A 24,232-nucleotide genomic window follows, 5' to 3' on the forward strand; every position below is an offset into this window, starting at 1 on the left:
CTGGGAATAAATAAGGTACAAGTTGAAATCTCGACTGTGGAATAACTCAGAGGTTTCTTAGTGGGTTAAAGGCATTGCATAATTTTTAGCGACGTAAAATTTATTTAGAAAAATATCAAAATAAATCAAATCAAATAGGAATATATATGTTTTGCCTTGCTCTCAGCGCGTAAAAAGAGTGTATATTTTCAGAGAACGTATCCTTTTTATATGAAAAGTGTTGTAAAAACCGAATAAAATATCTAATTTAATGAAACAAACAATTTCCTATAAAGATTCCCTAAACATTTCTATTGACAAATATCTGGCAAACCACTGTGCCAATGAGCCATTCATCTCATCGCAGACACTCCACCGGCTGCGGCATGATCCACCGGGGGCAGGGAGTGCAATTGAAAGCCCTGTGGCAGTATCATTAATCAAGCTGCAACTTTGGTTAAATTGAAAGCGATTTCCCCCCATTGAAGAGTGCACTCTGGCGTGCTGAATCCTTTTGGCCTGATGCCGTGCCGACTCGTAATTTGGCTGAGCAGACAAATGACTGGGGGAATTGCAGTGCGAATGATATCTGCCCCCAATGAAATATGATTTCAAGGCGTTGAGCTGTCAGCCACAGGAGCTAAGCCTCCTGATTTTTACTCCCCCCTCTTGGAATCCATAACCCTTTCCTGTGGTCTGGAGGCCGTAGCAAAATTTATTGCCGGGGTAAATGAAAATACCAAATTTCGTTCTAAGAACAAGCAAAAGGAATTTAACCAGAGCAGCGTTTCTATTGCCTCTCGGAAAAGGCAGCTATACCCTTAACCTTCCCTTTGCTAACCGAGAACAATCCTCGGATGTAATCCCCCTTTGAGCCAGGGAACAGAACTTGCAACTACTCACTCGAGTGACCCTCAAAAATATGCCACACAATTGCTACACACACAGAAGCCTCGAAATGCTTCTGGGAGAGAGGAGGGAAAAGGTGGGGAAAACGATTTCATTCATGAAAATTTTTACACAAAATTACATTTGCCGTGCCTCGGCCCTTGGCTAACTAACTTGGCTTGGTCGAAAAGCCAAGGCTGTGAGGCTGGCAGGCATTTTCCCTAAATTATTCGGACAAAATCCAGAGTCGCTTCGAGGAGGGGAGCAAAGACTCGGCCAAAGACCTACAATATCAATGAATCCTTGATGCTAACTTTATGACCCCCAGAAGCCAGTCCCGGTCCGCCTCTTCCTGCGTCGCGTGTGTGTTTAATTTGCGTTGTCTCCTCATTAATAATGGAATGCTCCTTTTGGAAAGTAACTAACACCGCATCAGATTCCCTTTTTGCCCAAACTATGACCACGCCCATTCATCCCCATTCCCATCTCTATTTCCCCCAAAAAAGGGACCATAATCTGCGGGGGGAGGTGGTAACTTCCACCTCCACTTTGCACACATGGCCACATCCGTTTTGGAATACAAGTGGAATACAAATTTAATCTGTCGGTTTTCTGGGATTTCCTCATTTGTACCGGATTATAATCTCTGGCTCTCTGGCAGCGAGGGCGTGTGGAGAGGTGGCAAGGTGGCAAGGTGGGACCCTTTGTTCTATCAATAGGCGCTGGGCACTTTCTCCTTTCACTCGGGGTCAAAAAAAAAAAAAGAGAAAAGAGAAAGGGCGAAGGTCCTTGCGTGGGTCCTCCCACGTTAATGAGTTGCCAAGTGACTGCCAAGGAGGAGGTGCTGTCTGCTTCTGCTACTGCTGATGATGATGATGTGAAACTGAACATGAATGGAGCACAAATTGTGCTCAATTGGTTGTGATTGGGTTTGCCGGGAATCGTTTGCTCTGCCTATCCGGGCCTCTTTTGGTTCCTATTCAACAGATTTCCACTTAAAAAGCCCAAGGACATGGGAGCCAGGCAGATGCGATTAAATCCGTTGAAACCTTTTAAGTCGCCCAATTGGAAAATGCTGGACTTAAATGGCTAATAATTAAATTAAAATCGAAACAGATGGTATGCTGGGCCTTTTTAATTTATTTCAAATAAACTTTTTCAAGTTGAATTAGAAAATACAATTATTACACGTGAATAATCTATTAAAATTGATGCAATTTTTGCATGTTAATATGTTTTCATGAATTTTAAAACACATTTTTTGACCATAAACACTTTTTACTCTTATTTCACACTTTAAAAAATATGTTTACTTATCAAATTTTTAAAAATTCCGACTTAAAAATTCAATTATAAAATATTTTCAGTTAGTGTGATTACCAAAAACCTACGAAATTAAGGAAATCAAGGCTCTAATTTAAGCAGTCCCCATCTATTATTAACAAAATCATTACAGTAGATTTCCATCAAGTCTTTCCAACTAATTAATGTTTATTATCTAATTAATAATTAATGCCTTCACTTTATTAATATATTATTGTTGTAGGTGGCTATAAAGAGATTTAGTTAGAAGCCTACTCTGATATTCCCTTAAACACCCAGATAAAGTAACATATTAAAGGGCTATTCAACCGAAATCAAATCAATTCGCATTCCTACACCAACACAAAGATACGTATATAAATGTATATAAAAGGACATACGCCCATTTGGCGACTCCTTGTGGAATCTTTTTTAGAGAATTTATAGACCCTCTCGTTGACTTCTAACATATGCATAATTTTTCAAGAGCAGCAAGACGGGGGACCATAAAGTGGATACTCCAAGTGCTTTTAATTTGTCCTACCAAATGCGAAGAGGACTAGACAGCACACACCCACACACACACACATCTCGTTACTTAGCGTACATTTAATTTTGTTACAGAAAAACAGGACTAGAGGAGAGCACAGGGAGAACAGGGAGAAAACTTTCTGGCGCACCAGAAACTATGTAGCAATTTATAACTTTTCCTAGCAGAGGCAAGCTTTTCCCAGGGAGGGCCCTCCCTCTTTCCCATTTTTGGCAAACGATAATGAGACTTCGTGCCAAATTATTTAAGAGTTGTGAAGCGAGTAAAGCGGGTAAAAGCAGCAGGGCAACAGCGGAGGCGGCACTAAAAAACACAAAAGTAAATCAAAAATTTTGCTAGTGCCCTTAAAAACCGGAATGTGATTAATAAAAGCGTAGCACTTAGCCAGATTAGGCTCACAATGAAGTAACAATTGTTAATTACATTTCGTTCGTTCGCTTTCATTTAATAGTGTACATTTCTCCCCATTAAAACGCCATGAAGGTGAAAGCCCGGCCTCGATTTTAAATTATTTTACACATTAAATTTTCGCGGTTAGCGCTGGCAATGGAATTAATGGCAAAGCCGCCGGCTTCATCATCATCATCATCATCATCATGGCGACGGCGACGGCGGCGGCTTTGGTGCTGAAATTGAATTTGCCAGTGACTGGGCCGCAAACGCTGAAACCGCGATCCAAATCTATGCACGCACCCACCGGCGCACATTCATAAAAGAGAGCTTCCCCCATCCCCGCTAGAACTCTAGTCAGAATCCCGGCCAGAATCCCCTGCCAATCCCACATTTCTATGTCGTACGGTTTTTCGCCCTGTCTATCCAGGCGATTTCGAAAATCTGCGTACAACCCAGAGAGAAAGTGCTCGTTCTGTAATATTCATTTGAAATGCGCAAAGTGTTTTGTGGACTGCGGCGTACAGAGTCATATATAGAGTATGGTTTAGGTGCCATCCCCAGCAACACGCATGGGCGTGGCCGGGAGCTTAAGCCTTATAAATTAGCGGTTAGATTGAGCGTCATAAATCGTGCGATTAATTTTAAAGTGCTCGTGGGGCGGCTGTTTGTTTATAGAGGACCCTACCGCTGTTTAACCCCAGGAATTTTGATGTTTTAAGACCCTTGACAGCCAAGGTTAACACTTCAAAAGTTGGGCGCAAATTTAAAAAAATTTTTAATGAAATGCAATTAAAATAATATAATTAATATAATATATCTCCTATTTTTTAATTTTCTTAAATAAATTATATAAATATATTAAAAATTCCACTTATTGTTAGCTTGTTAGAATATTTTTATACAAATTTTTGTATATTCAAAAAACCTTTAAAAATCCCACCTTAACCCCCCAACCTTCATGGTTCCTCAACGTACACTGTGACAATAAATACCTGCTTGCATTTCTGATGAATCATGATCCCCTATTCAAAGCTTGAATCTTTAATCCCTGCCCCAAAAAGGAATAATCGACTGACATGTGAGGGCTTAATTCGCTGTTCCCACATAAGAGCGCTTAGCGCCGATGACAAGTCACTAACTCCAGGATATACAGACCTTTTGAAAGAAGCACCACCTACCTTTCGGGTCCCTGGCTCCGGCATCTTCACTGAATTTATGTATCTAATTAAAATGGAAGCAGAAGTGAAGAAAAAAACTTGGGGTCCCTGGACCCTGAATCGAGCGAAACAAGGACGAACACAGGCCTGTACTATGTAAGCTAAGCGATTCGCCTAACTTTGGTTCGCATAAATTCTGCGAGTGCCCCTGTTGGGTGGGAGGATGGGCACGCATTATGTTTGTTTATGCTCGAGAGCTGCATTTTTATGTTCTGTTGGCGGGAGTGCGGAAAAACAGGACCTTCGGCCACTCCATCAGCCGGTTGGGGGGCTCAGGACACTGCACTACACAACAGCGGGATGTCCGCAATCAACTGGGCCGAACAGGCTAAGCGTTGGGTGCCCCAGAACAACAGTGGACATTGGTTCCAGGAATACTCTTTCAATGGGAAACTCAAATATAAGTTTTTGGAATTTTTGTCGAAGAAAATAAGTTCCCAAAAAGCATTCTTACTTTTATATTTTCAATCTTTTAAGAAATTCAATGTTAAAATAAATTTTCCATATACTGCAGTATTTTGGAACTCTACTAATATATTGTATATTTTTGCATAGGTAGGAAACCCTTTTTATTTCCAAAATCCAGGCTTTCAGTCAACACTACGTATGCGTAATATTTGTGTGCCATATTACTCATGCGCCGTGTTCACTACATGCATTGCTTTCTATTTGTATCACGTTTCAACAATGTATCTGCATTTGCCTTGTTAATTCTGGCGAATCAAACATCTCACGCGATGTGCATTTTGTCTGAAATCGCATTCGACACGCCTGATGAGCCATGAAATCTCTCGAATTTCCAATTGACTGCAGTCCATTTCAATTGGTTTTTGCAAGCAAACACAAGGAAGGTTATCTATCTCCATGTCTTTAAAGCAATATAACTGGTATTTCCAAACCTTTTCTAGTAACCTGCATGAAGAGCGTGAAAAAAAGGTGGTCTGTAGGCTGGGGGAAAGTTGAAGGTGATCAGGAAAATTAGCACAAAACACTACAATGCCAGGCTCGACCACAAAGCCAAAGAAATAGGCGGCAAGGACATCCCATTAAGTGCAGTCCAAACATAAAGGTCATAAGCCGAAGTAAGAGTTGATTTTAAATAGCAGAATTAAATATAAGGGATCTTTTTAACACAAGATTCCCTTCTAGATTTAATAAAGTATTTCCAATTATATTCAAAATAAATAAATTTCCCATTTGGGAAACTCTTGAACCAATGTGCTGGGAAAACTCCCTGCCTCGCTCTGCACTCGCTGCTTGCCTTTTAGCTTAGCTGTTGGCTGCTGGCGTTGCTTTTTAATAAAATTAGCTCCGACATTGGATGCTTGTTTATGCAGCAGCCGCCGAGCCGAGAGCAGTGGGAGCAGGCGTACTGGAGTTGTAGCCACCACTCACCACCCTCAACCACTCTCCCTAACCGACCCCGACGACCCTTGTGATGCACAGCCATGGGCAAACGAGTGTGCGTGTGTTGTGTGTGTGTGGGCGGGCTGCCTGTACTTGACTGCTTATTATGCATGAATTTCAAATGAAGTCGCGAACGTGACACAAACATGCTGCATGGCGATGCGCGCCCTTCATCCACCCAAACGATCCACCAAGCGGCTCCACAAAAATTTACACATTCGCATTGCGATATGCATTTAATATGAGAGCGAATCGTGCGCCCAGTTCTGGCAGCTCCACTGGCTCGGCTCCCAGTTGAATTCGTTTTCAAAATGCCCGAAAAATTGAAAAACACATCAAGCTCATTGAGCGGGGCAAGCGATGAGTATGGTAGTATGGCAGTGGAAATGGCCAAGACGATGGCCCAAAATGTTATGCGTAATGAAATTGGGCACTTTGGGTGTTGATTTTTTATGGCTCTTAAGTGGCTCTTAGAGCAAACGGAATGGGGTAGGTTAGGACAGAGGAGAAAGCTCCATCCTGGGTCAATTGAAATTCCGTTGATTTGGCTAACTTTAAATTGAAGATGGGCAGGTGAAAGGTTGTTTCGGTTTACGATCGCGAAATCATATTAAAAATATCTGTGGAACTTTAAATTAGAGATTGGAAGTGAGAGTTGGGCTTTTGATAACTAATCAATAATATACAAAAAATATTGCGAAAAATTAGCTTCAATAGAACATTAATAATATTTGAATATCAACAGAGTTATTTTAACAAAACATCGATCACATCATAGCATTACCTCGCTGTTACCTTGTTGTATCTGTATAATATGGATCTCCATCTGTATCATTTCTTAACTTAAATTTTAAACACTAACAATTTTTTAAGAGAAAACTCATCTCAGATATTCTCTCCGTTAAAGTGGCCTCATTATCCTAGACAAACTTCGTTGTTAGCCAATTTCTGTTGGCAATTAAACACACTTTTGGCAGGCGGCAACTTGGCATCCATCATCTTGAGAAGTCGGATGTCGGATGTCGACGTCGAGTGTTTATAATGCACTCTCAAAGGAAGCGTTTACAGTTATTTTCCTGGCTTAATGATATGCAAATACATACAAACAAAACGACGAAGGCGAAAGCAGCTTGAGCCGTTAATTGTCTTGCCTTTGTTGTTGCCATCCCGCTGGGCTGGCTATTAACATTTAATTAAACGCCTTTCGCTTTCGCTTTCGCGTTTCTCCATCAAAAGTTAGAGAGTGACATAATTACAAGCCAGTTACACACGTTTTTCTAAACGAATTTCAGTTCAGCATTTTGCTAGCAAGAGTAAGCCCTTCTTCTCGTAGAAGCTCTGCCATGTCCGCTGCGTGCATTATTGTTTAATTGCAATTAGTGCCAAGCAGGAAGCAGCGGAAAGCGGGTTCCAAAATGATAATAACGAGCCGTGTGTCGGCTCATGCATAATGCAAAAGCCGAGCCTCTGCCTCACACATTGCAATTAAGTTGCAAAAAGCAGGGAAAGACACGGGGAGAAACCGAAATTGAGGTTGTTATATAAATATATCGAAAGCAAAATTCCTACATAATATAGCAACAATACAATATGCGGCGCTCATTATCCTAGTAAATATAAAATTAGCTTTTATATATTGAAATTTAAAATATGGAAAATTAGTAATGCTATCGAAAAATGTTCCAAAAATGGTATTTAATTTATTTGTCTCTTTTTGTGAATTAAATTTTTTGACGAATACTTTGGCTCTATATATCAAACAGAATATCAATTTATCCCAACATTTAAATACCTTTATTTTAAATTATATATATTAATGCGTCGAATATAGACATAGTATACATATATCGATACTTTTCTCCTTTCTAAAGGTCCTTGTGATGGTATTAATAGTACATAATAACTGCATTATAAGCTTTCACAGGCAGAAACAACCTTTTTCTTACCGTGCCGCTTACCATTGTGACTGATATTCTCCGTGTGTCTGCCATAGTATTTGCCTTTGTTATTGTTGTTGTTTTTGTTGCTGCTGATGCTGTCGAACGTCGTGTTGAAAGTATCTCTTTGGCAGCCAAGTCGAGTCCCGGGCCTTGAAGTGTGTGTTGCCACTTGAGTTCTCCAGCTGCTACTTCTCGTCTGTGCTCTTGCCTTCCACTTTCTCTTGGCTCCCCCAGTCCATCCCTGCTCGTCCACTTCCCTGGCAGGAGAGTGCCTGCCAGCCTGCCAGCCTGCCAGCTTGAGAAGTCGCCTTGAGAGTGTGTTAGATTATTTTTATGTGTTTTGGTTGTGCCTTATTTTCGCATGCCTAAGTAGTTGGTTTAATAAATTGCATTGCCAAAGGTGGCGAGAGCGAGACAACAATTTACGGATTTTCAGGATTTGAATTGCTAAACATTTGCAAAAGTTTCCTCTAGACTCATTGAATAAGTTGATATTTTGTTTTTCTCGGTTGCTAAACGAGTTAATTCCTAGCTTTCTTTCTGCCGCAATGAAGCAATTTCGGCGGCACGCTCTGGTTTTTGGTACAGTTTAACATTGAATTACCACTGAAATCACGTATACGACGTGGTGGCGCAGTTGCGCAAAGCAAAAAGAAGCTCCCAGCACACACACAGAGTGCATCACAATAGTAATAAACAATTTACCAACACCCCCCTATATATATGTATAATATATATAGTACCCCCAACAATTCGCTCTGCATCAAGGTTAAAGTACCCTGCTCATAAATATTTTAAAACCAACTGAAAGCGTAACGAAACCGAGGAGTAAAAACAGGAGCACTCAGCATTCAAGGTGCAAAATGCGAAGCGAAATGTCCAAAACGTGGCAAAACAAAGGAGGCGGGAGGGGGGCGGACCTCCCTCAACGAAACCGAAGTTAAACAGTTTTAAATCATGCAAACGACGACCCTAGAGACAAAGGACTAAGAGGGAGGAGGATGGAGGCAACAATGGTGGCCAGAGAAATCAAATGTCAACTTAATGCAAGGACAACTGCAGCTGGAGAAGTTTGTGGCTGACGCTCAAGGCCAAATTGATCAGGCCCGAGAGCCAGCGAGCTAGCGAAACTGGGTCAACACACACATACGCACACCCTCTACAAATAAGTTGCCAGTAACTAACCAGCAGCACAGACACACCCCTGGCAGACACACACACTACCTGGAACAAACTACACTCCTCACTCTATGACTGCCTGCCTAATCCTGGCTGTCTTCAAGGAATTGCTAGGTCTCATGCTTCATTCAATTAAATCGTATTTCGGTATTCATTATGCCTAATTTGGCCTGATAAATTAGGTCTAGAGTTTCTTTTTACAATGGAATTCTGATAATGAATGGTATTTCTATATAAATAGAAAATTATCTTCTTCTCCATAATATTTATTATCCATTTTAGTATTTACCTTAGCAATACGTCCAACAAATGTTATTTGCATTTCTCACTTGAAATCTGTAACATCTCTCGCTCTCGAAAACAATCGAATAAATGTCGTGACAACTTAACAACCTAAAAGGAAACAAAAAGTGATCGATTCCGTGCGAAACGTGACATGAAACTTGACCAACACAGAAGCTGTCATATTTTCGTGAAACAATTTCTGGAGTGAAGCATGTAACGCACTCCATGTAACGTCACCAGCTTAGTTGCTTATTAGTGTCACTTGTCACAAGGACAACGGGACACGTGGCCTGAAATCCAGTATGTCGAATCCTTCATTTCCACACGATGGCATCACATAACGTTACAACGACGTCGAGTGCCTGTCTCACTCACCTGCGACCTGCATTGCCCTGCATATTAATGGGCTTGTAATAAACACAATCGTTCACCTTGACAGCCTGTGGGTTTGGTCAGTCCGTCAGTGGGCAGTGGTCACCGGTGGTCCTTTCCAAGCGGTTGGTCAGCCATGCCAAATTCATGGGCCCAGGCTCTCCTTTCCTTTTCTCCTTGCGGTCCCTGTCCCTGTCCCGATTGCATAATTTAAACGCAATTCCAACATGAATTCGATTGCCCGACATGAATCCGAGGAGCTGGGCTTTGCCCAGTAACTCAACTGGGAGCTCTGGCTGTGGCTTCAGCTCAGCCCGGAGACCCGAATGCATTTATGAATGAGTTGACACACTCACTGGGCCTCAAATTTTGCGGCTGGCCTGTCAATATTTGTCCCCTGGAACAAGCGGTCACACCTTTTGTTCCCGCCGTCACTCCGCCTAATGGCGTGCAAATAGTTTTCACAATTGAGTTGTCAATTTTCGGGGTTCCGAGTCTCCCGAGCTCGTAAATTCCTCAAAAACTTTTTGCGCTCATCTCAAATATTTGTCATTGCCCATTTTACGGTTTGCTTTGGCACAATGTAGCCGCAACAGCTCCGGCACCATAGAGCGTAGGAGTCCTCAGCCCAGTGGCATTTAATGACATTTTATGGCTGCCCCACCTAGGCCAGGCCACAGCCACGAGCGTGTGAAGGTGTTCTCTAGCAGGGCCAAATTGAGTGGGCGTCAGGGTGAATTTCTGGGGGAGCACTAACACGTGTGCAAGCTAGAGAGGACTTGTAAGCTTGAGTTTAAAATTAAGGCAGGAAAATGCCATGTTGTGCTTACAATTAAATATTTATTAAAATTTTGTAAATTATTTATAACAAGTTTCATGGTTAAAAGATCTATAAAGTGCTGACCGACACTGCGTATGAGTAATGTCATAAAGGAAGTTTTTTTTTTTTTTTTTGAATGAGGGATACATTCTGATATGTTCTTTAAGAAACTATTTACTAGAACTATACCAATATAATATATAAAATTATTAATTAATTAATAATTATTAATTAATGATTTTTATTCTTCCAATATAATAAACAAAATCTTTAAGACAGGAAACTGTCTTATCTTTTGATAACATAATTTTTATTCACATTTCAATGAATTGTTTTAATATTTTAAATTGCTTTTGCTATGAAATAGAGAAATATTTAATAAATTAATACTTTTAAACCCCAAAAAAAGAGAGTAAGGTTCACTCTAAAGACACAAAATACTACTCTTTAGAATGCCAAGTCACTTGCAAATGATTAAATTATGCAACTCACATCGATTACAATTGAACAATTACTCAGCTTTTACGTACATTCACATTTTCTTGTGTACTTTCAAGCTTTGAAGATGAATTTGGTTTTTTTAACATATAGAAAATGCGTAACAAAAGCTTTATTAAAAAATATTAAAGACATGCAAGTTTTGAGATAGAAATTGAAAAAAAAAGAAAAACTCCAACCAAATAAACTTAAATAACACTAAATAAGCGCAAAGAAAACAATTCCTGTAGTTTAATAATGTAAAGAAAGTAATCAAAAAATATTAATAACATCCTTAATTAAATACAACACTTAAAGTTAATATTTTGCAACCAATTAAGCTAAAAGGTAACCGAAGCCGTAGCGTAATTTGGCCATATTAACTACTCCCATTTGCTGGCTCTCTCCATGACACATTTTCCGACATTTTCCGGCGTCGAAAAATCGTTTCATTTAGGAGCTGGCGAAATGAATTCGACCAATTAACTGGCTGCCGAAAAACTCATCAGACTGCCGGCGAGTACATGCCATTTTTTTTAATGGCTTTTCCGGTAATGAGCCGCCGCTTTTCCCAACTGCCAATAAGTGAGCCCGGTTATTAGTTTAATTTGGCACAGAGTGCCATAAATCAGCAGCGGTTGTAATTGTGATCCCCCACGTAATTTGTTTCTCTGAAAGGCTCTATATACGTATATATATTTTGGTTAAATTTATTAAACTTCAGCTAATTTTGGCTATATTTTTCGATTCGATTTTCACAGAAAGCTGTCAGGGACCGCATGAGAAGCGACTGCTGAATCACCTGCTCTCCACGTACAACACTCTGGAGCGACCGGTGGCCAATGAATCGGAGCCTCTGGAGGTGAAGTTCGGACTGACGCTGCAGCAGATCATCGATGTGGTAAGTGGTCGCGGAAATATTAATACCCGCACTCCCCAAAAGAACTATATATATAGTGAAACAGCTAACATTCCGAAAAGCATCTAATAATGAATCAAGTAGAACTCCGAGAGAGAGAACTGCCAGGGGCACTGAGATTATATTATTGTTACGTGAACAGGCTAAGAATTAACAATTATTGATTGCGTCTCTTATAGGATGAAAAGAATCAGATTCTGACCACAAATGCGTGGTTAAATTTGGTAAGTGACATGTACCCGTCGTTTCTGTGTGTCACACATCACAAAACTAATTATTAGGCTTGCGATTGCGATTGCGATTACGATTATTATTATTTATCGTTTGAGGTTTCCGTTTCCGTTTCAATTGCCGTTTTCTGTTACAGTTTCCGCAAGCGAACAAGCGACAACTTTTATATAACTTGAACCACCACAAAAACCACACAAAAATATATATGTTTCTTCATTTTTTTTTTTTCATTTTGTTTCTCGTCTGAAATTTGTTTTTGGCATTCAATAATTATTGCCCCACGGGGGCTTCTTTATCAATAAATAAATACATATTTGCATATGCATATGTGTTGTCTGTGTGTGTGTGTGTGTGGATGATGTGCGTGCGTGTTTATTTGAGTGCGATGTGTGTATTGGAACATTTTTTTCCCTCCGTTTGTTTGTTCATTTTTTTGACATTTTATTTTACAAGGGAAGTGCCAAGCGTGTACATTTCAATTAAAGGAAGCTGCAAATTAAAGGAGCAGGATTCAAATTAAATCCAACCATGAAGAATTAATGCTGGCAAGGAGGGGGTCCTGATTTCCGAGATTTCTGGGATTTCTTTAAAATATTAAGACTATGATATATAGTGTTCTCCTGCCCCAACTGATTAGCCTAGTAGGTAACCCCAGCTTAGCCTTATCTCGACGCTTTCAAGGACCTTTGATTTACACAAATTTCACTTGGCCCCGACAGCATGACGATGATGATGATGATGATGGAGGGGCCAAGGCATTCGGCTGGACAAGGGATGCCCCAAAATGGCATTGCTAAATTGGCAGAAATTGCCCGGGCAGACCATAAACATAAACAAATAAATCAAAGCAAAGGACCCGAAAGGACATAAATAAAATTTATATATTTGCGAAGCGACAGCCATTTTTTACCATTCCATGGGGCTCACCTGAAACTTCTTCTCTGATGGTCAGTTTTGACCCGGAAAAATGTAGGTGAAAACCGGAATGGGGAAACCCTTTTCAAAAACGAAATAACAAAAAAAAAAAATGAATAGGTCCTCCTTCTCCTGAGCCACGAATCCATGTCCAGCGGCGGCAGATTTATGTTTAGCCGTCAATTTTCAATTTTTTTCTCAACACAAAAACGAATCGCTTTGTGTCTAACAACTTTTGAAACGAACTAATTGTCGTTCCAATTAAAAAACAAGGACTACATGACCGTGTTTGCAATTGATTGCATTTAATGAATCCCCTTTTTGTTGGACAGCCACGTGTTTAGGCGCTTTTTATTCCAGCCTGTTTATCGCCCTGTTTGGCTTTGTGTGATTTCCATATAGTTTTTCAATTTCGTTTTAATTGTTGTGTACATTTATCCGTTTTTGTTGGTCTCACATATATTTATTTATCCATTTTGGTTTTCACAGATTGTGTGGCAACCGTGAAATGAAAACATTTTATATATAATTCCCCGGAAACACGCGGCATGCCGTGTGAATAAATGTGCTTAGTGGGGAAATCATATTCGCGCGATACAATGTCCGTTGATCACAGTTGGTCCTGTGCGTTTGTAATCCCCCTGTTACAGTGCGTTTCAATAGCGAATCGATCCCAAAGGGGTACCCCAAATCAATTCAGATTAATTGCAGCACTAACAAGGTTTGCAAATGCATTTAAAATCAAATATTTAGTGCGATTTGGTTTGTATTTATGAGTTATTTCCTTTGCTGGGTCTTATGGGTCCATTACCCTTTTGGAGTCCATAACCTTCTATGCGAATTAGTCTGCTCCATTAAGTGCATTAATCGATTGACAATATGATTTACAAGACCCAACCCACGCCTCCCCCCTGTTGCAATTATGTTTTACTTGCATTTAAATTTACGAACGTGTGTGCGTGTGTGCGAGTGTAAATGCCTTCTTTACGGATTATGTTCGATATAAACGTATATTTACCATATATTTTTGCTGGGTACATGTCATAAAGCGTTCTCTGATTAAAAGGCAAAAGCCGCAATTAAAACGCAACCAAAAACAAAACAAGAAAAACAAACCAAAAGCAACAACTAAAGTCGTGTCTTGCATGTTGTTTAAACGAAGTGCATTTAAAAAGTGAAAGATAAACATATATAAAAAACAAAAACAAATCCAAGTCGGTGTTTTCTTTGTATCTATATCTACATATATATTATATATTGCCATATAAATGTATCTGCATATTGCGAAAAAACACAACTAACAAACCTAATCCTCTTAAAAAATATTAACAAAAAAAACCGAAAAGATATCGATGAAGTTATGGCTTTAATGTGCGCTCGCTCGCCTCACGAATAAATTATATAATTAAGGCTCTCGCAAATCAAATGCATTTTAATTTACACGATTAAATATGTATGAAATAATTTGATTTATGCACTAGGCAATCGGACAGATGGATTGCTGGTGCCGGGGTGGGATTGAGAATTGAAACCGCAGCCCGTTGATTTCCAGTGGCATAAATTATAAATCGATCCGAATGGGAGAGAGATTTATGATTCCACGAGCACTGACATTTTCATCGGCTCCTGCGTTGGGTCGCAGCTTTGTCAATTACTCAAATTGCAGCAACTAATAATGAATGTCCTTCGCATGAATATATTCCCTGTGTATGTGTGGGTGTGTGGGGATTACTGACGGACCGACAATTGCCAAAGTTTGGCAAGTATTCAAGGCGACCACGTTCTGGTGGTTACTCTAACGGCATGTCCTTCTACTCCTGATGATGATGATGATGATGATGATGACGGTAGCCGTTGCAACCTAATGCCATTGAGCAGGCAGCAAGGCCGAAGGCTCCTTTGGCAGGACATTAAAATGCACATTGTGGCCCGGGCATCATCAGCACGAGCATCAAAGTTAAGAAAAATAAAGTCATTAGCATTTTTCGGCTAACACCAAAAGGACTTCGCCCCCCCACCCTACTAATGACTTGCCAGGTTGCAGGCACCACAAAAGCCCCTAAATGACTCGATCCCTAGTAATATGTGTGTCAAAAGGAAATGGCCAAAGGACACCGCCCCTTGTCCCCTTGAAAAAACATTGAAAATTTGGCGAGAACAAGCTTTCATGGCGTTTAATCTGCTGTCCGGGGGTGTGGCCCTTAGTCACAAGTCAGAAATCGGATTCTAATGCAGATTATTTTGGCAATCTGTGTGAAGATTTTAGCTTTTTCCCAGAGTTTTCGTGAAAAGGGAAACATTCAGCTGATAGAAGCGAAAAAATAATGAAGATTAATTCGGTGATTTACAAACGAACTTGGCCTCGTTAAGATCGCAAAACAAAAGCTATTTAAAATGTTTGGCCATTTAATGGTTCAATTGAATTTGGTAATGGTTTTTTGAATGTCTCGATATTTTATGTCTCTTAAAGTTGTTTGTGTTAAGTTGTGGAAGGTCAAAAGTAAACTTGAGGCTTTGATTAAGGAATAAGGGTAAAATAAAATAATTTCCAGAGCTGTAATTAAAATTTTCTAATTTAAAAGTATACATAATTAAGTTGAATGAAATTAACCAGACTTTTAAATATTTTTATTCCAATCTGTTTAGCCTTTAAAATAAATCTCTTAGCTTAATATACATCTTTTCAAGCCAATGATTCAAGCCCAAATCCCCTAACAAAATATATCTAAACTTGCAACATTTTAGAATACTAAAGCCACAAGTCAATTAACTTGCCATGCTCTTAAGCTCTCTCACACACGAAATCTGAGTGTGTCAGGGGGCAAAGATTAAAAGTGAAGGCGGTGTGTCGCATCTATTAGCGTTATCCATTGATATACCATAAGCAGCCCTCAGCAGCCATTATGAACATACTTTCGCCCAAATTATTACCCCGCCGGAGTTCGACAAAGTCATTTGCCAGCAGCGCTGAACAAACTGTGCTCCGCCTTGCTCCGAGCTCACTTATCGCCCACTCATTTGTCTGAGGCACTTCGACGGGCGCTGCCAAGGCCAACAAACTTCGTCCTTGAACCAGGAGGCGGGATAGCAGCGGGTCCTTGGCTCATGTGCATAACCCATTTGTAAGCAAACAGCAACAAGAAAACTTTTGGCAAAGGCATTCATTCATTCATCACAGAGTCAGAGTCAGAGTCAGAAGGGGGGATCGAAAGTGCTTGAAATCGGAGATCTGGATTGCTGCTATTGTTGCCACAGACGACACAACGGCAATTGTTGGCTCATTAGAAACTCATTTAAAAACAATTTGGCACGTTAATGCAAAATAAATCTATAGCTTATGCACGTAAATGTATCTGTAACCGAGGAGCAGACGTGCTCTCGCGATTAAGCCAACTCGAAGTACCGAGTATGAAGTCTGCTGCAAATGGTGCTTTAAAGTTGGCCCCGAAAACGAAGCCCAAGTGTCATTAGTATGCGTCAATGTCAGGGGCTCCACATCCTCGTTCTACATCCCACATCCTGCTGTCATAAACATGAAATTTGCACAAAACCGCCATTTTTATAAGGTGTCAACAGCAAATATCGTACGCACACACACACATAACCACATTGGAGAGGAAGTGCCTGCATATTGGCTTAAACGAAAACGAAAATGCCAAGCTGTGTGGTAGTGGTTCCCTTCGCCGCCGCGGGGTGCGAAATGAATACCGGTTTGTGGAGCAGAAATCATCCAGGTCACCAGACCAAGCTCTTGTCCAAGGATGTGGCTCCTTTCCGCCCCTTCTTGCATATCATTAAGCAGCCCCGCTCCGGCTCCTGGTTTTGGTCCTGAATCTTTTTAATGGCTCAAGTCGTTACTGCAGCTGCTGCTGCTGAACTCGCCCACTGTTTTTGGATTTTTTCCCCCTTCTCGGTGGGGTTTTGGGGTCTTGTACTCAGCAAGGATATTATAGAGTAGGGTATACGAGTTGCAATTAAATTAAAATTATTTAAAATATTTTTTTCATCCGTCTTTTGATAAGGCATGGAAATACAAAACAAAAAAAAAAGCCTTTTCAGCTATAATTCTCTATAGTTTAATAAATTTTTAAGACTTTTTTAGCTTTAACTTATCTAGAATTGTGGATTTTTTAATCCAAAAGTGAAAAGACTTCTAGGTTTTAAATTTGATTTTCAGTTTGAAATTTCTGAAGCAAAAAATACTCCACATTAAAGTACGTAGTTCTTTATTCTTTCTCATTTGGTATAATTTAGATAAATAACTTTTTAATGGAGTTATTTTTCTTCTAAAAAACATTAGAGGTAATCAAAAAACTAAATTCTAGAAAATCTGCCAGTCTAGACCCTCTTTTTGGACCTAGTTTACCATTTTTCTTCTCCTTTTTCTTCAGGCCGTTGCGGCATGTAACTATTTTTGTTGTTTGTTTTGCACACTGGCAAGTTATTAATGACAGTCACCTTACCGAGGGGCTTTCACATGCAGATCTGCGGGGTAGCCGGGGCGGTTCATCTGCATTTCAAACGGCCGCCTTGAACCCATCATCCGGATGACTGACTGACTTGGGACTGACAATGCGCCAGCATGAAATATCTTTAATTAAATTTTTGTATAGAGATAAATGGGTTTTGATACCTAGTTCAAAGTTTTTATTGCACAGCAGAAGCAGCAGCAAAGGAGGAGGAAAAGACGGAATAGATGTACACGGCACAGAGGCTAAGATGAGATTGTAAAGTAAATTGGCGCACTGGACAAAGGATCTGAAGGCCGGGCGACCAGCAGATTAAAATTGGGAGCTGGGAACAGGGATTGGTATAGGGATTGAGATTGAGATTAGGCTTCAAGGCGGGCTCAAAGCCGCCGCTCTTGGCCAACAAAGTTTTTGATGGCATTTCGACCGGCTTCTCCTTGGACTCTGGGTAAATTGAGTGACGACGAGCGAGGCTGAGCGAGTTAATTGCAACAGCCCCAGAGAGGACTATAAATGTTTGCTCAAACACACTCACACACACGAGTCCTGACCACTTAAAACCACTTTACTTTGTGCAAACTTGTGCGAACTTAGCAGCCCATTAAAGCCATTCTTCAGCGAGTGCAGCAGCATAGCTGGTGGAGACTAAAAAACTAAAAAGAAAATAACATCAAAAACGTCATAAAAACAGATGCTAAAAATAAAAAGGAAAAAAAAGAAATCACACATACCATACCCTGCTCTTGAAGGGCAAAAAAAATTCCTTATAAAACTCATAAAACAAATGTATAAACCGAAACTTTCTTTTATCATGCTCTGCTCTTTTTAAACTTTTGACTTCAATTAACTTTTATGCTTTCCCTTTTTGTGTCTTACGTACTATTACTTTCCATTGTTGGTCTTGCGTTGAACTTGATTTTCTTGTGTTCTTTGGCCTTAAAAAATCTAAAAAAAAAAAAACAAACAAATACGTTTGTAGGACGAGAAGAATCAGCTTCTCATAACGAATCTTTGGCTTTCGTTGGTAAGTCTGAACTAAAACTCGCCACATCATAAATCATACGAACCTAAATCCCAACTTAAATCCCTACTACTAGCTTAAACCGTATTTTAAATAATGTGTAATTGCTTTAAATCCACCTACTTAATCGTAAATCTAACAACCATGGCTCGGCTCCCTCTGGCTCCGTGTCCAGTTGTCCTTATTTCCATCCCCGTAACTCCCTGAACGCGGGCCAGAAGGAGTCCAGCCTGATTGTAATTTAATCACACACGACCCTAACCAAGAGTAGCGTCCAGTTTCGTCGAGTTTTGTTCGTTGTTAAACGTTTCCGGCGAACTCTCTTCCGTTCGTGTTCTATTGTACAAAATAACAAACTCTTCCTCTGACTCTCTTCTTAAACCCCCGCTGTCTAGCGTTGGCTTAGTTCGTGTGTGCGTTAAATTATTTAAATACTATCACCTAAATAAGTACCATTAAATAAGAGCTTAAATACCGTTTTAAATCGCTTAATTAAATACAAAAAAAACAAAACTCACAGACACCAAGAAAAAAACACACTTTAATTTCCGCTATTTCCTTTTTATTCTCTTTGAATTTAAAAACTCTTCTAAATAGAGGTATATTATTAACAGTGGCATCTAGTTTTCTTTACCAGCGAAGAATCTCTTTTTGACATTTTTATTTAGAACTCGATTCGGAGTTGGTTTCCGTTTATTTTTCTTCTAAGAGCAACTAAAAACCAAACACATAAACCTCGAAAAGAAAACACAACTCTAAACATAAACCTAACCCTAAACACACATAAACACACAAAAGCATGACGAAGAGATTGCATGGTGTATTAAGCCCCAAAATCAGTGTTTGCATGTCCTTAAATTTAGCATGAAGGTATGAGAGAAAATGTGTGTATGTGCCAGTGTTTATCTCTCAACGAAAGAGAGAAAATGAAAACAAGAAAGGTGATAAAGGACATCAGCAAACGGAAGTTTAAAAAACATTAAAGTGACACTACTCTTTTTTTTTAAACTCATAACATACGCCTTTTTCCGGTCCTGTCAATTTGCGAAATTAATGAAATTATTTATTAAACACATTGAGTACGTGAGAGCGTGTATCTAGGGGAACGGAATTCTTGTCATTTCGAACATAAAATGCACACAAAATACTGCATCTGGGTGCATCGCTATTTATGATTGATGCATCGCTTTTATAAACTGTCTGCATTCCCCCGCAAATTGTGTTCAAATGTTTGTCAATTTGCCACTCGCAACCACAGCAGCCTGTTGGAATTCCAAATGGCAGTCCTGCCCCTGTCCCCTGCCCAGCTTTCCACCGATTGTGTTGTTTTGCTCGACGGCCCAATTATGCCGTCAAATAGCAATTAAAACTGGTAAATGAACGCCAGACCCATCACAGCCGAAAAGCTCGTCATGGAATAGTGCAAAAATCGATGATTTCTTTCGACCAGTCAATACACAGGAAGTAACGCCAATTATATACCCTTCCAGGCTATTAGAAATTGAGTCAGGAGCTAGTAACGCCGTGAAGGAGTTATTTCCGACCCTTTAAATCATATTTATTCTTGATCGGTATCAACAGGCATGTAAAATTTAGTATGCAGATTTGTTAAACTATTAAAAACTAGCACAAAATTGTATTCTGATTTGAGATTATTTCTTTTTTGGCTTACTTATGATAGATTCCAATTTGGTCCCCTGATCCAGTTGCACACTGGAATTGTATACAGACTTCGAAGTTAGCTTCCTTTTCTGTTAAACGATTTTTCGAGGTTACAGTTTATGCTGCAGCTTAAAAATTATTTATTCATATTTAATTGGGGATTTTTTTCTTATAATAAATAAAAAATAGGTTTGATTTTAATATAGGAAAGTTATGAAAGGTATTTTTAAGTTTTAATAATTAATAAACATTTTAAGGGGATTTATAATAGTCTATCAGCTGAATGCCAAAGCGTATAAAGAGCATTTATTTATAAAATTTGGTATATTTCCTTTTAATGTATTAATAAAACCAAGATAAGATAGCATTATTTGCAATTACCATAACTAATTTGTCGTAGTTAAAATCGAAAAAGTTATCTATTAATTGCCAAAGTAAGTCAAAACCTTTTAAACTTCCATTTAAAAGCAAAAATTCCAAAAACTAAACCTAGTTTTATGAACCTTTTTGGGGCTACCATTAAATTTTTGACGAAATTGTCGCCATAAGCAGATTGGATATTGACACCGCAACCCCAGCATTTCGAGTTGCGGCAACTATTCCGCAAAAACAATTGCCACATTCGCATCAAAATCAGGGACACCAAAGCTGGGAAATGATTTTAGGAGCACGCCTCACCTCGAAATGTGAACTGTGAAATGGAAAATGCGAAATGGAAAACGGGATATGGCACATGGGGATATGGGATGCCTGAGTGGAGGCATCTGTTTTTACAGCTGTCATAAAATGCCGCCTGAATGTACGAAATAACAAAGTTTAAACAGTTTTAAAGCCGGCACACAGATGCAGATACTCGACGCGACACTCGTATAATTTAATGCAGCACGAGGCCATCTCGTGTAATTAAATTTTTGTGATTTAAAAAAAAAAAAAGAAGGGATTGTGCACGGGAAGCTAGCCGGAGGGGTCGTCAGGGACAATTGCTTGCTCTAAAAATGCCACAAATGTGTTAAATTATAAACATAACAACGGCGGCAACAACGAACATGAGCCCGGGCAAAGGCGAAACTAAGTAGGGGGGAGAACTTTGCCGCTTTTATGACACGAACATGAACCACTTGTAGAAAAGCCACAAAACGCAGCGGTCAGAAGGGAAGGAAAATCAGGACGAGGGACAGTCGCGTTGCAGGCAACCGCAGAGTGGCACAAAGCATGGAGAAACTATTTGAAGGCACTGAGATAAATGAGGTTTCAAGAATTTCCTAGAAATTTATACATTTTCTTAATAATGAATGGGGGGAGAAGAATAATATAATCCTCTTAAAGAAACATAAATTGAAAATAAAAAAATCAGAAAGTGCAATGAAGTACACACTGTTTTCTTCCTGTGTCCCAACAAACGGTATTAGAAAAGAGCAAACGAGGAACCTTGATAAAACTTGTCTCATGTGCGGTTGCTCTGTAGGCGGGAAAACCGGGAAAAGCGGCGAAAAGCGGGAGGCTGCTACGTACTGACTTAACTTGAAATTGTTGTTAAGTTGCACATTTTGTTGCCGGCAATTGTGTGTGTGTGTGTGTTCGTGATTGTGACTATAGTTTAAGCATGAGTGTGCAATAGGTGGCTAGAAAAAACTAGTAACTAGTGTGTAACTGTACTTAGATTAGTGTGCCCGTAATGCATGCGTGCATATGCATGTGCTCAGCGTAGATTTAATTTGCGAGTCCTTACTTTTCTTTCCTTCCGCTACTCTTTCTTTCCGCCGCCCCCGTCACCCTGAAAATCCATTTTCTTTTCCACCAAAAAAATAAAAAAAAAAAAAACATCACGTCGCATTTTTGGTTGAATTCTTAGAAATTTTTGAGTTAATAGCAAAATGCATTGCAATTACCATTGCATTTCCTTAAATCAAGCACTACTAAATAAATATTTAATATGTCCACGTGCAGGAGTGGAACGACTACAATCTGCGCTGGAATGAGACGGAATATGGCGGGGTCAAGGACCTGCGCATCACGCCCAACAAGCTGTGGAAGCCCGACGTCCTCATGTACAACAGGTAAGTTTTCCGGATCCAAAGAAGGATCGATAAAATACGCCGAACCGTAACCGAATAGAAAGGCTAAAGCAGCCCCCAAATGAATCAAATGAAACCGATCTGAGGATCTGGTATAAAGTGTTTGCGCTAAAACCATAACCAGACAACTTCTATATAGAGCAGTCTTAAGACTATAGGTATATATAGCCACAATCTCTCTGAACCCAATCACTGTAAAACAACGGTAAGAAACGAACAACAGAGAGGATCCTTAGAGGTGATCCCCCCACAACAAAAAAACAGAGTTACTTATCGTTTCGTTTTTTGCGTTTCGTTATAGTTATAGTTAAATTTATAGATTTACCGAAAAATATACCTATACTTATGTAGTTGCATTGTGCACTTTAGTTGAATTTAAATTAGATTTTTAGATGCCGAAATGGGGTTTGTTGAGGGGGCTTTCCACCAACCGGAGCCCCTTCAGTGAACAAACCCAAAAGTCAATCGTTTTCCCACTTAGTTCATATTTCCAATATTCGTTTGTACGTTTCGATTTGAGTTGATTTTTGAATTGAAAACAATAAGCCCAGGCATATTCGATATGTTTGCCCAGACACTGTTTAGTTTTAGTTATGTATGTATGACTTCCAACTCCAAGACCATAATTATATATAGCTGTTATTATTATTACAAACGCATCATAATCCACTCGCTATTGTTTGTGTGTCTCTTTTAGTAAACAATAAAAAAAAACGTATATAAAAAGAAGTAAAAACAAATACGAAGCTCGAATGAGGCCGCAAGTCAGACAAACAATTATGTTTCCTGATTCCGGCGGCCAACTCGACTTTCCCGTCACCCGTATTTAATGTATACTTTGTCATTTGTGTTTCAATGTTATACCCACTTATGATTTGCTTTCAATGTTTACGTTTCGAAGAGTGACTTAACTTAACTTAACCAAAAAAAAAAAAAAAAAAATAGGATACAAAAATAAAACAGAATAATTTACATTTTGTTTACTTCAATAAGAGTAGTTTACACGCAGTGGTTGTCTAGTGGGACTGTACATTGTCAGCTTGCCGTTGATGTGGGCCTCACATTGTAATTGGATTCGTAATGCTAACCGAACGTTGTATAACACATATGAAATGCCTAACTAAACCAAACAACAGGCCGCAAAAGGGCCTGCTAAACCGAGTGACCAAGTAACCGCCAAACAAGCTAAATAATCTCGCCCAGACTAAACCAAAACTAAACTCCAAAAACAACTAAAACATTGTTTAACCAGAATATTGCGCAAGTACTTTGTTCGAAACAGCACGGCTCAAGCTCTGTGGTCTGATTCCCAAGTCCCCAGCCCCCAAGGACTTTGCCCCTATACATCGCCCCAAAGTCCTCTCGCTCCATTTCCGAAAGACAATAACCACCTGAGAGATTGTTCAACAATATGCTGGTGTAATATTTCTGGTTAGACGTTCAGTACTTGAATTTATTTGGCCAAACAAAAAGAAAGAAAGCAAAAACAAACCTTAAAGAACAATAATTCAATGGAAAAATGTTTTTTGTCATACTCATACGTAGTGTACGTTTTGCAAAAAACAAAAACTCACAGCAAAAGGCAAAATAGATTTTCAAGTATTGTGCATGAGAAATCAAATCCCTCTTACTAAAAACAAAAGACTAAATAAAGAAACGCATAAAAATAATACCAAATGCAAAAAAAAAATCAAAATATATAACCTAAATCCCTCCACCTCATCCCACAAATTCCACAAAATTAAAGAGCCAGCAAAGGTGACAACAGGACTTTCACCTAGCTTGGGTCCCTAACCCATATCCACCCACCACATCCCATATACACACAACACCTTAAATTAAACTGTAAACACACAATCTTAAACGGTTTTAAATAGAACAAATCCATTCCATACCAATTAAGCTAAGCCTAAAAATACATTCCAATAAACCGAAATACTTGGCTAAGATAGCTAAGCAAACCCATCAAGTTAATGTTAAACCCAAGCACCTCAAAAATCACATCAATCGAACAGAAATCATGCCAAATATCACAAACTCATCATCAAAATATATAACTTAATTCTAAACTAGAAAATACTCGGCAGCAACGAGGTTTGGATGCACCTTTCCAAAGATTTTGCTCAATAGA

At 39.4% G+C, this 24,232-nt stretch overlaps 1 protein-coding gene across 1 annotated transcript in view; it reads left to right on the forward strand.

Annotated features, from left to right (window-relative positions):
* The first annotated feature begins 11,574 nt into the window (after window positions 1-11,574).
* Window positions 11,575-24,232, forward strand: part of nAChRalpha6 (nicotinic acetylcholine receptor alpha6) — a 36,033-nt gene continuing 23,375 nt past the window's right edge. Inside the window, exons 1-2 of the mRNA XM_070283516.1 lie at window positions 11,575-11,710; window positions 21,974-22,083. Of these exons, the coding sequence (XP_070139617.1) occupies window positions 22,073-22,083 (11 nt within the window). The 5' untranslated portion in view covers window positions 11,575-11,710; window positions 21,974-22,072. The remainder of the gene's footprint in view (window positions 11,711-21,973; window positions 22,084-24,232) is intronic.

This window comes from Drosophila kikkawai, chromosome 2L (assembly GCF_030179895.1).
Source record: "Drosophila kikkawai strain 14028-0561.14 chromosome 2L, DkikHiC1v2, whole genome shotgun sequence".
Taxonomy (NCBI): Eukaryota; Metazoa; Arthropoda; class Insecta; order Diptera; family Drosophilidae; genus Drosophila; species Drosophila kikkawai.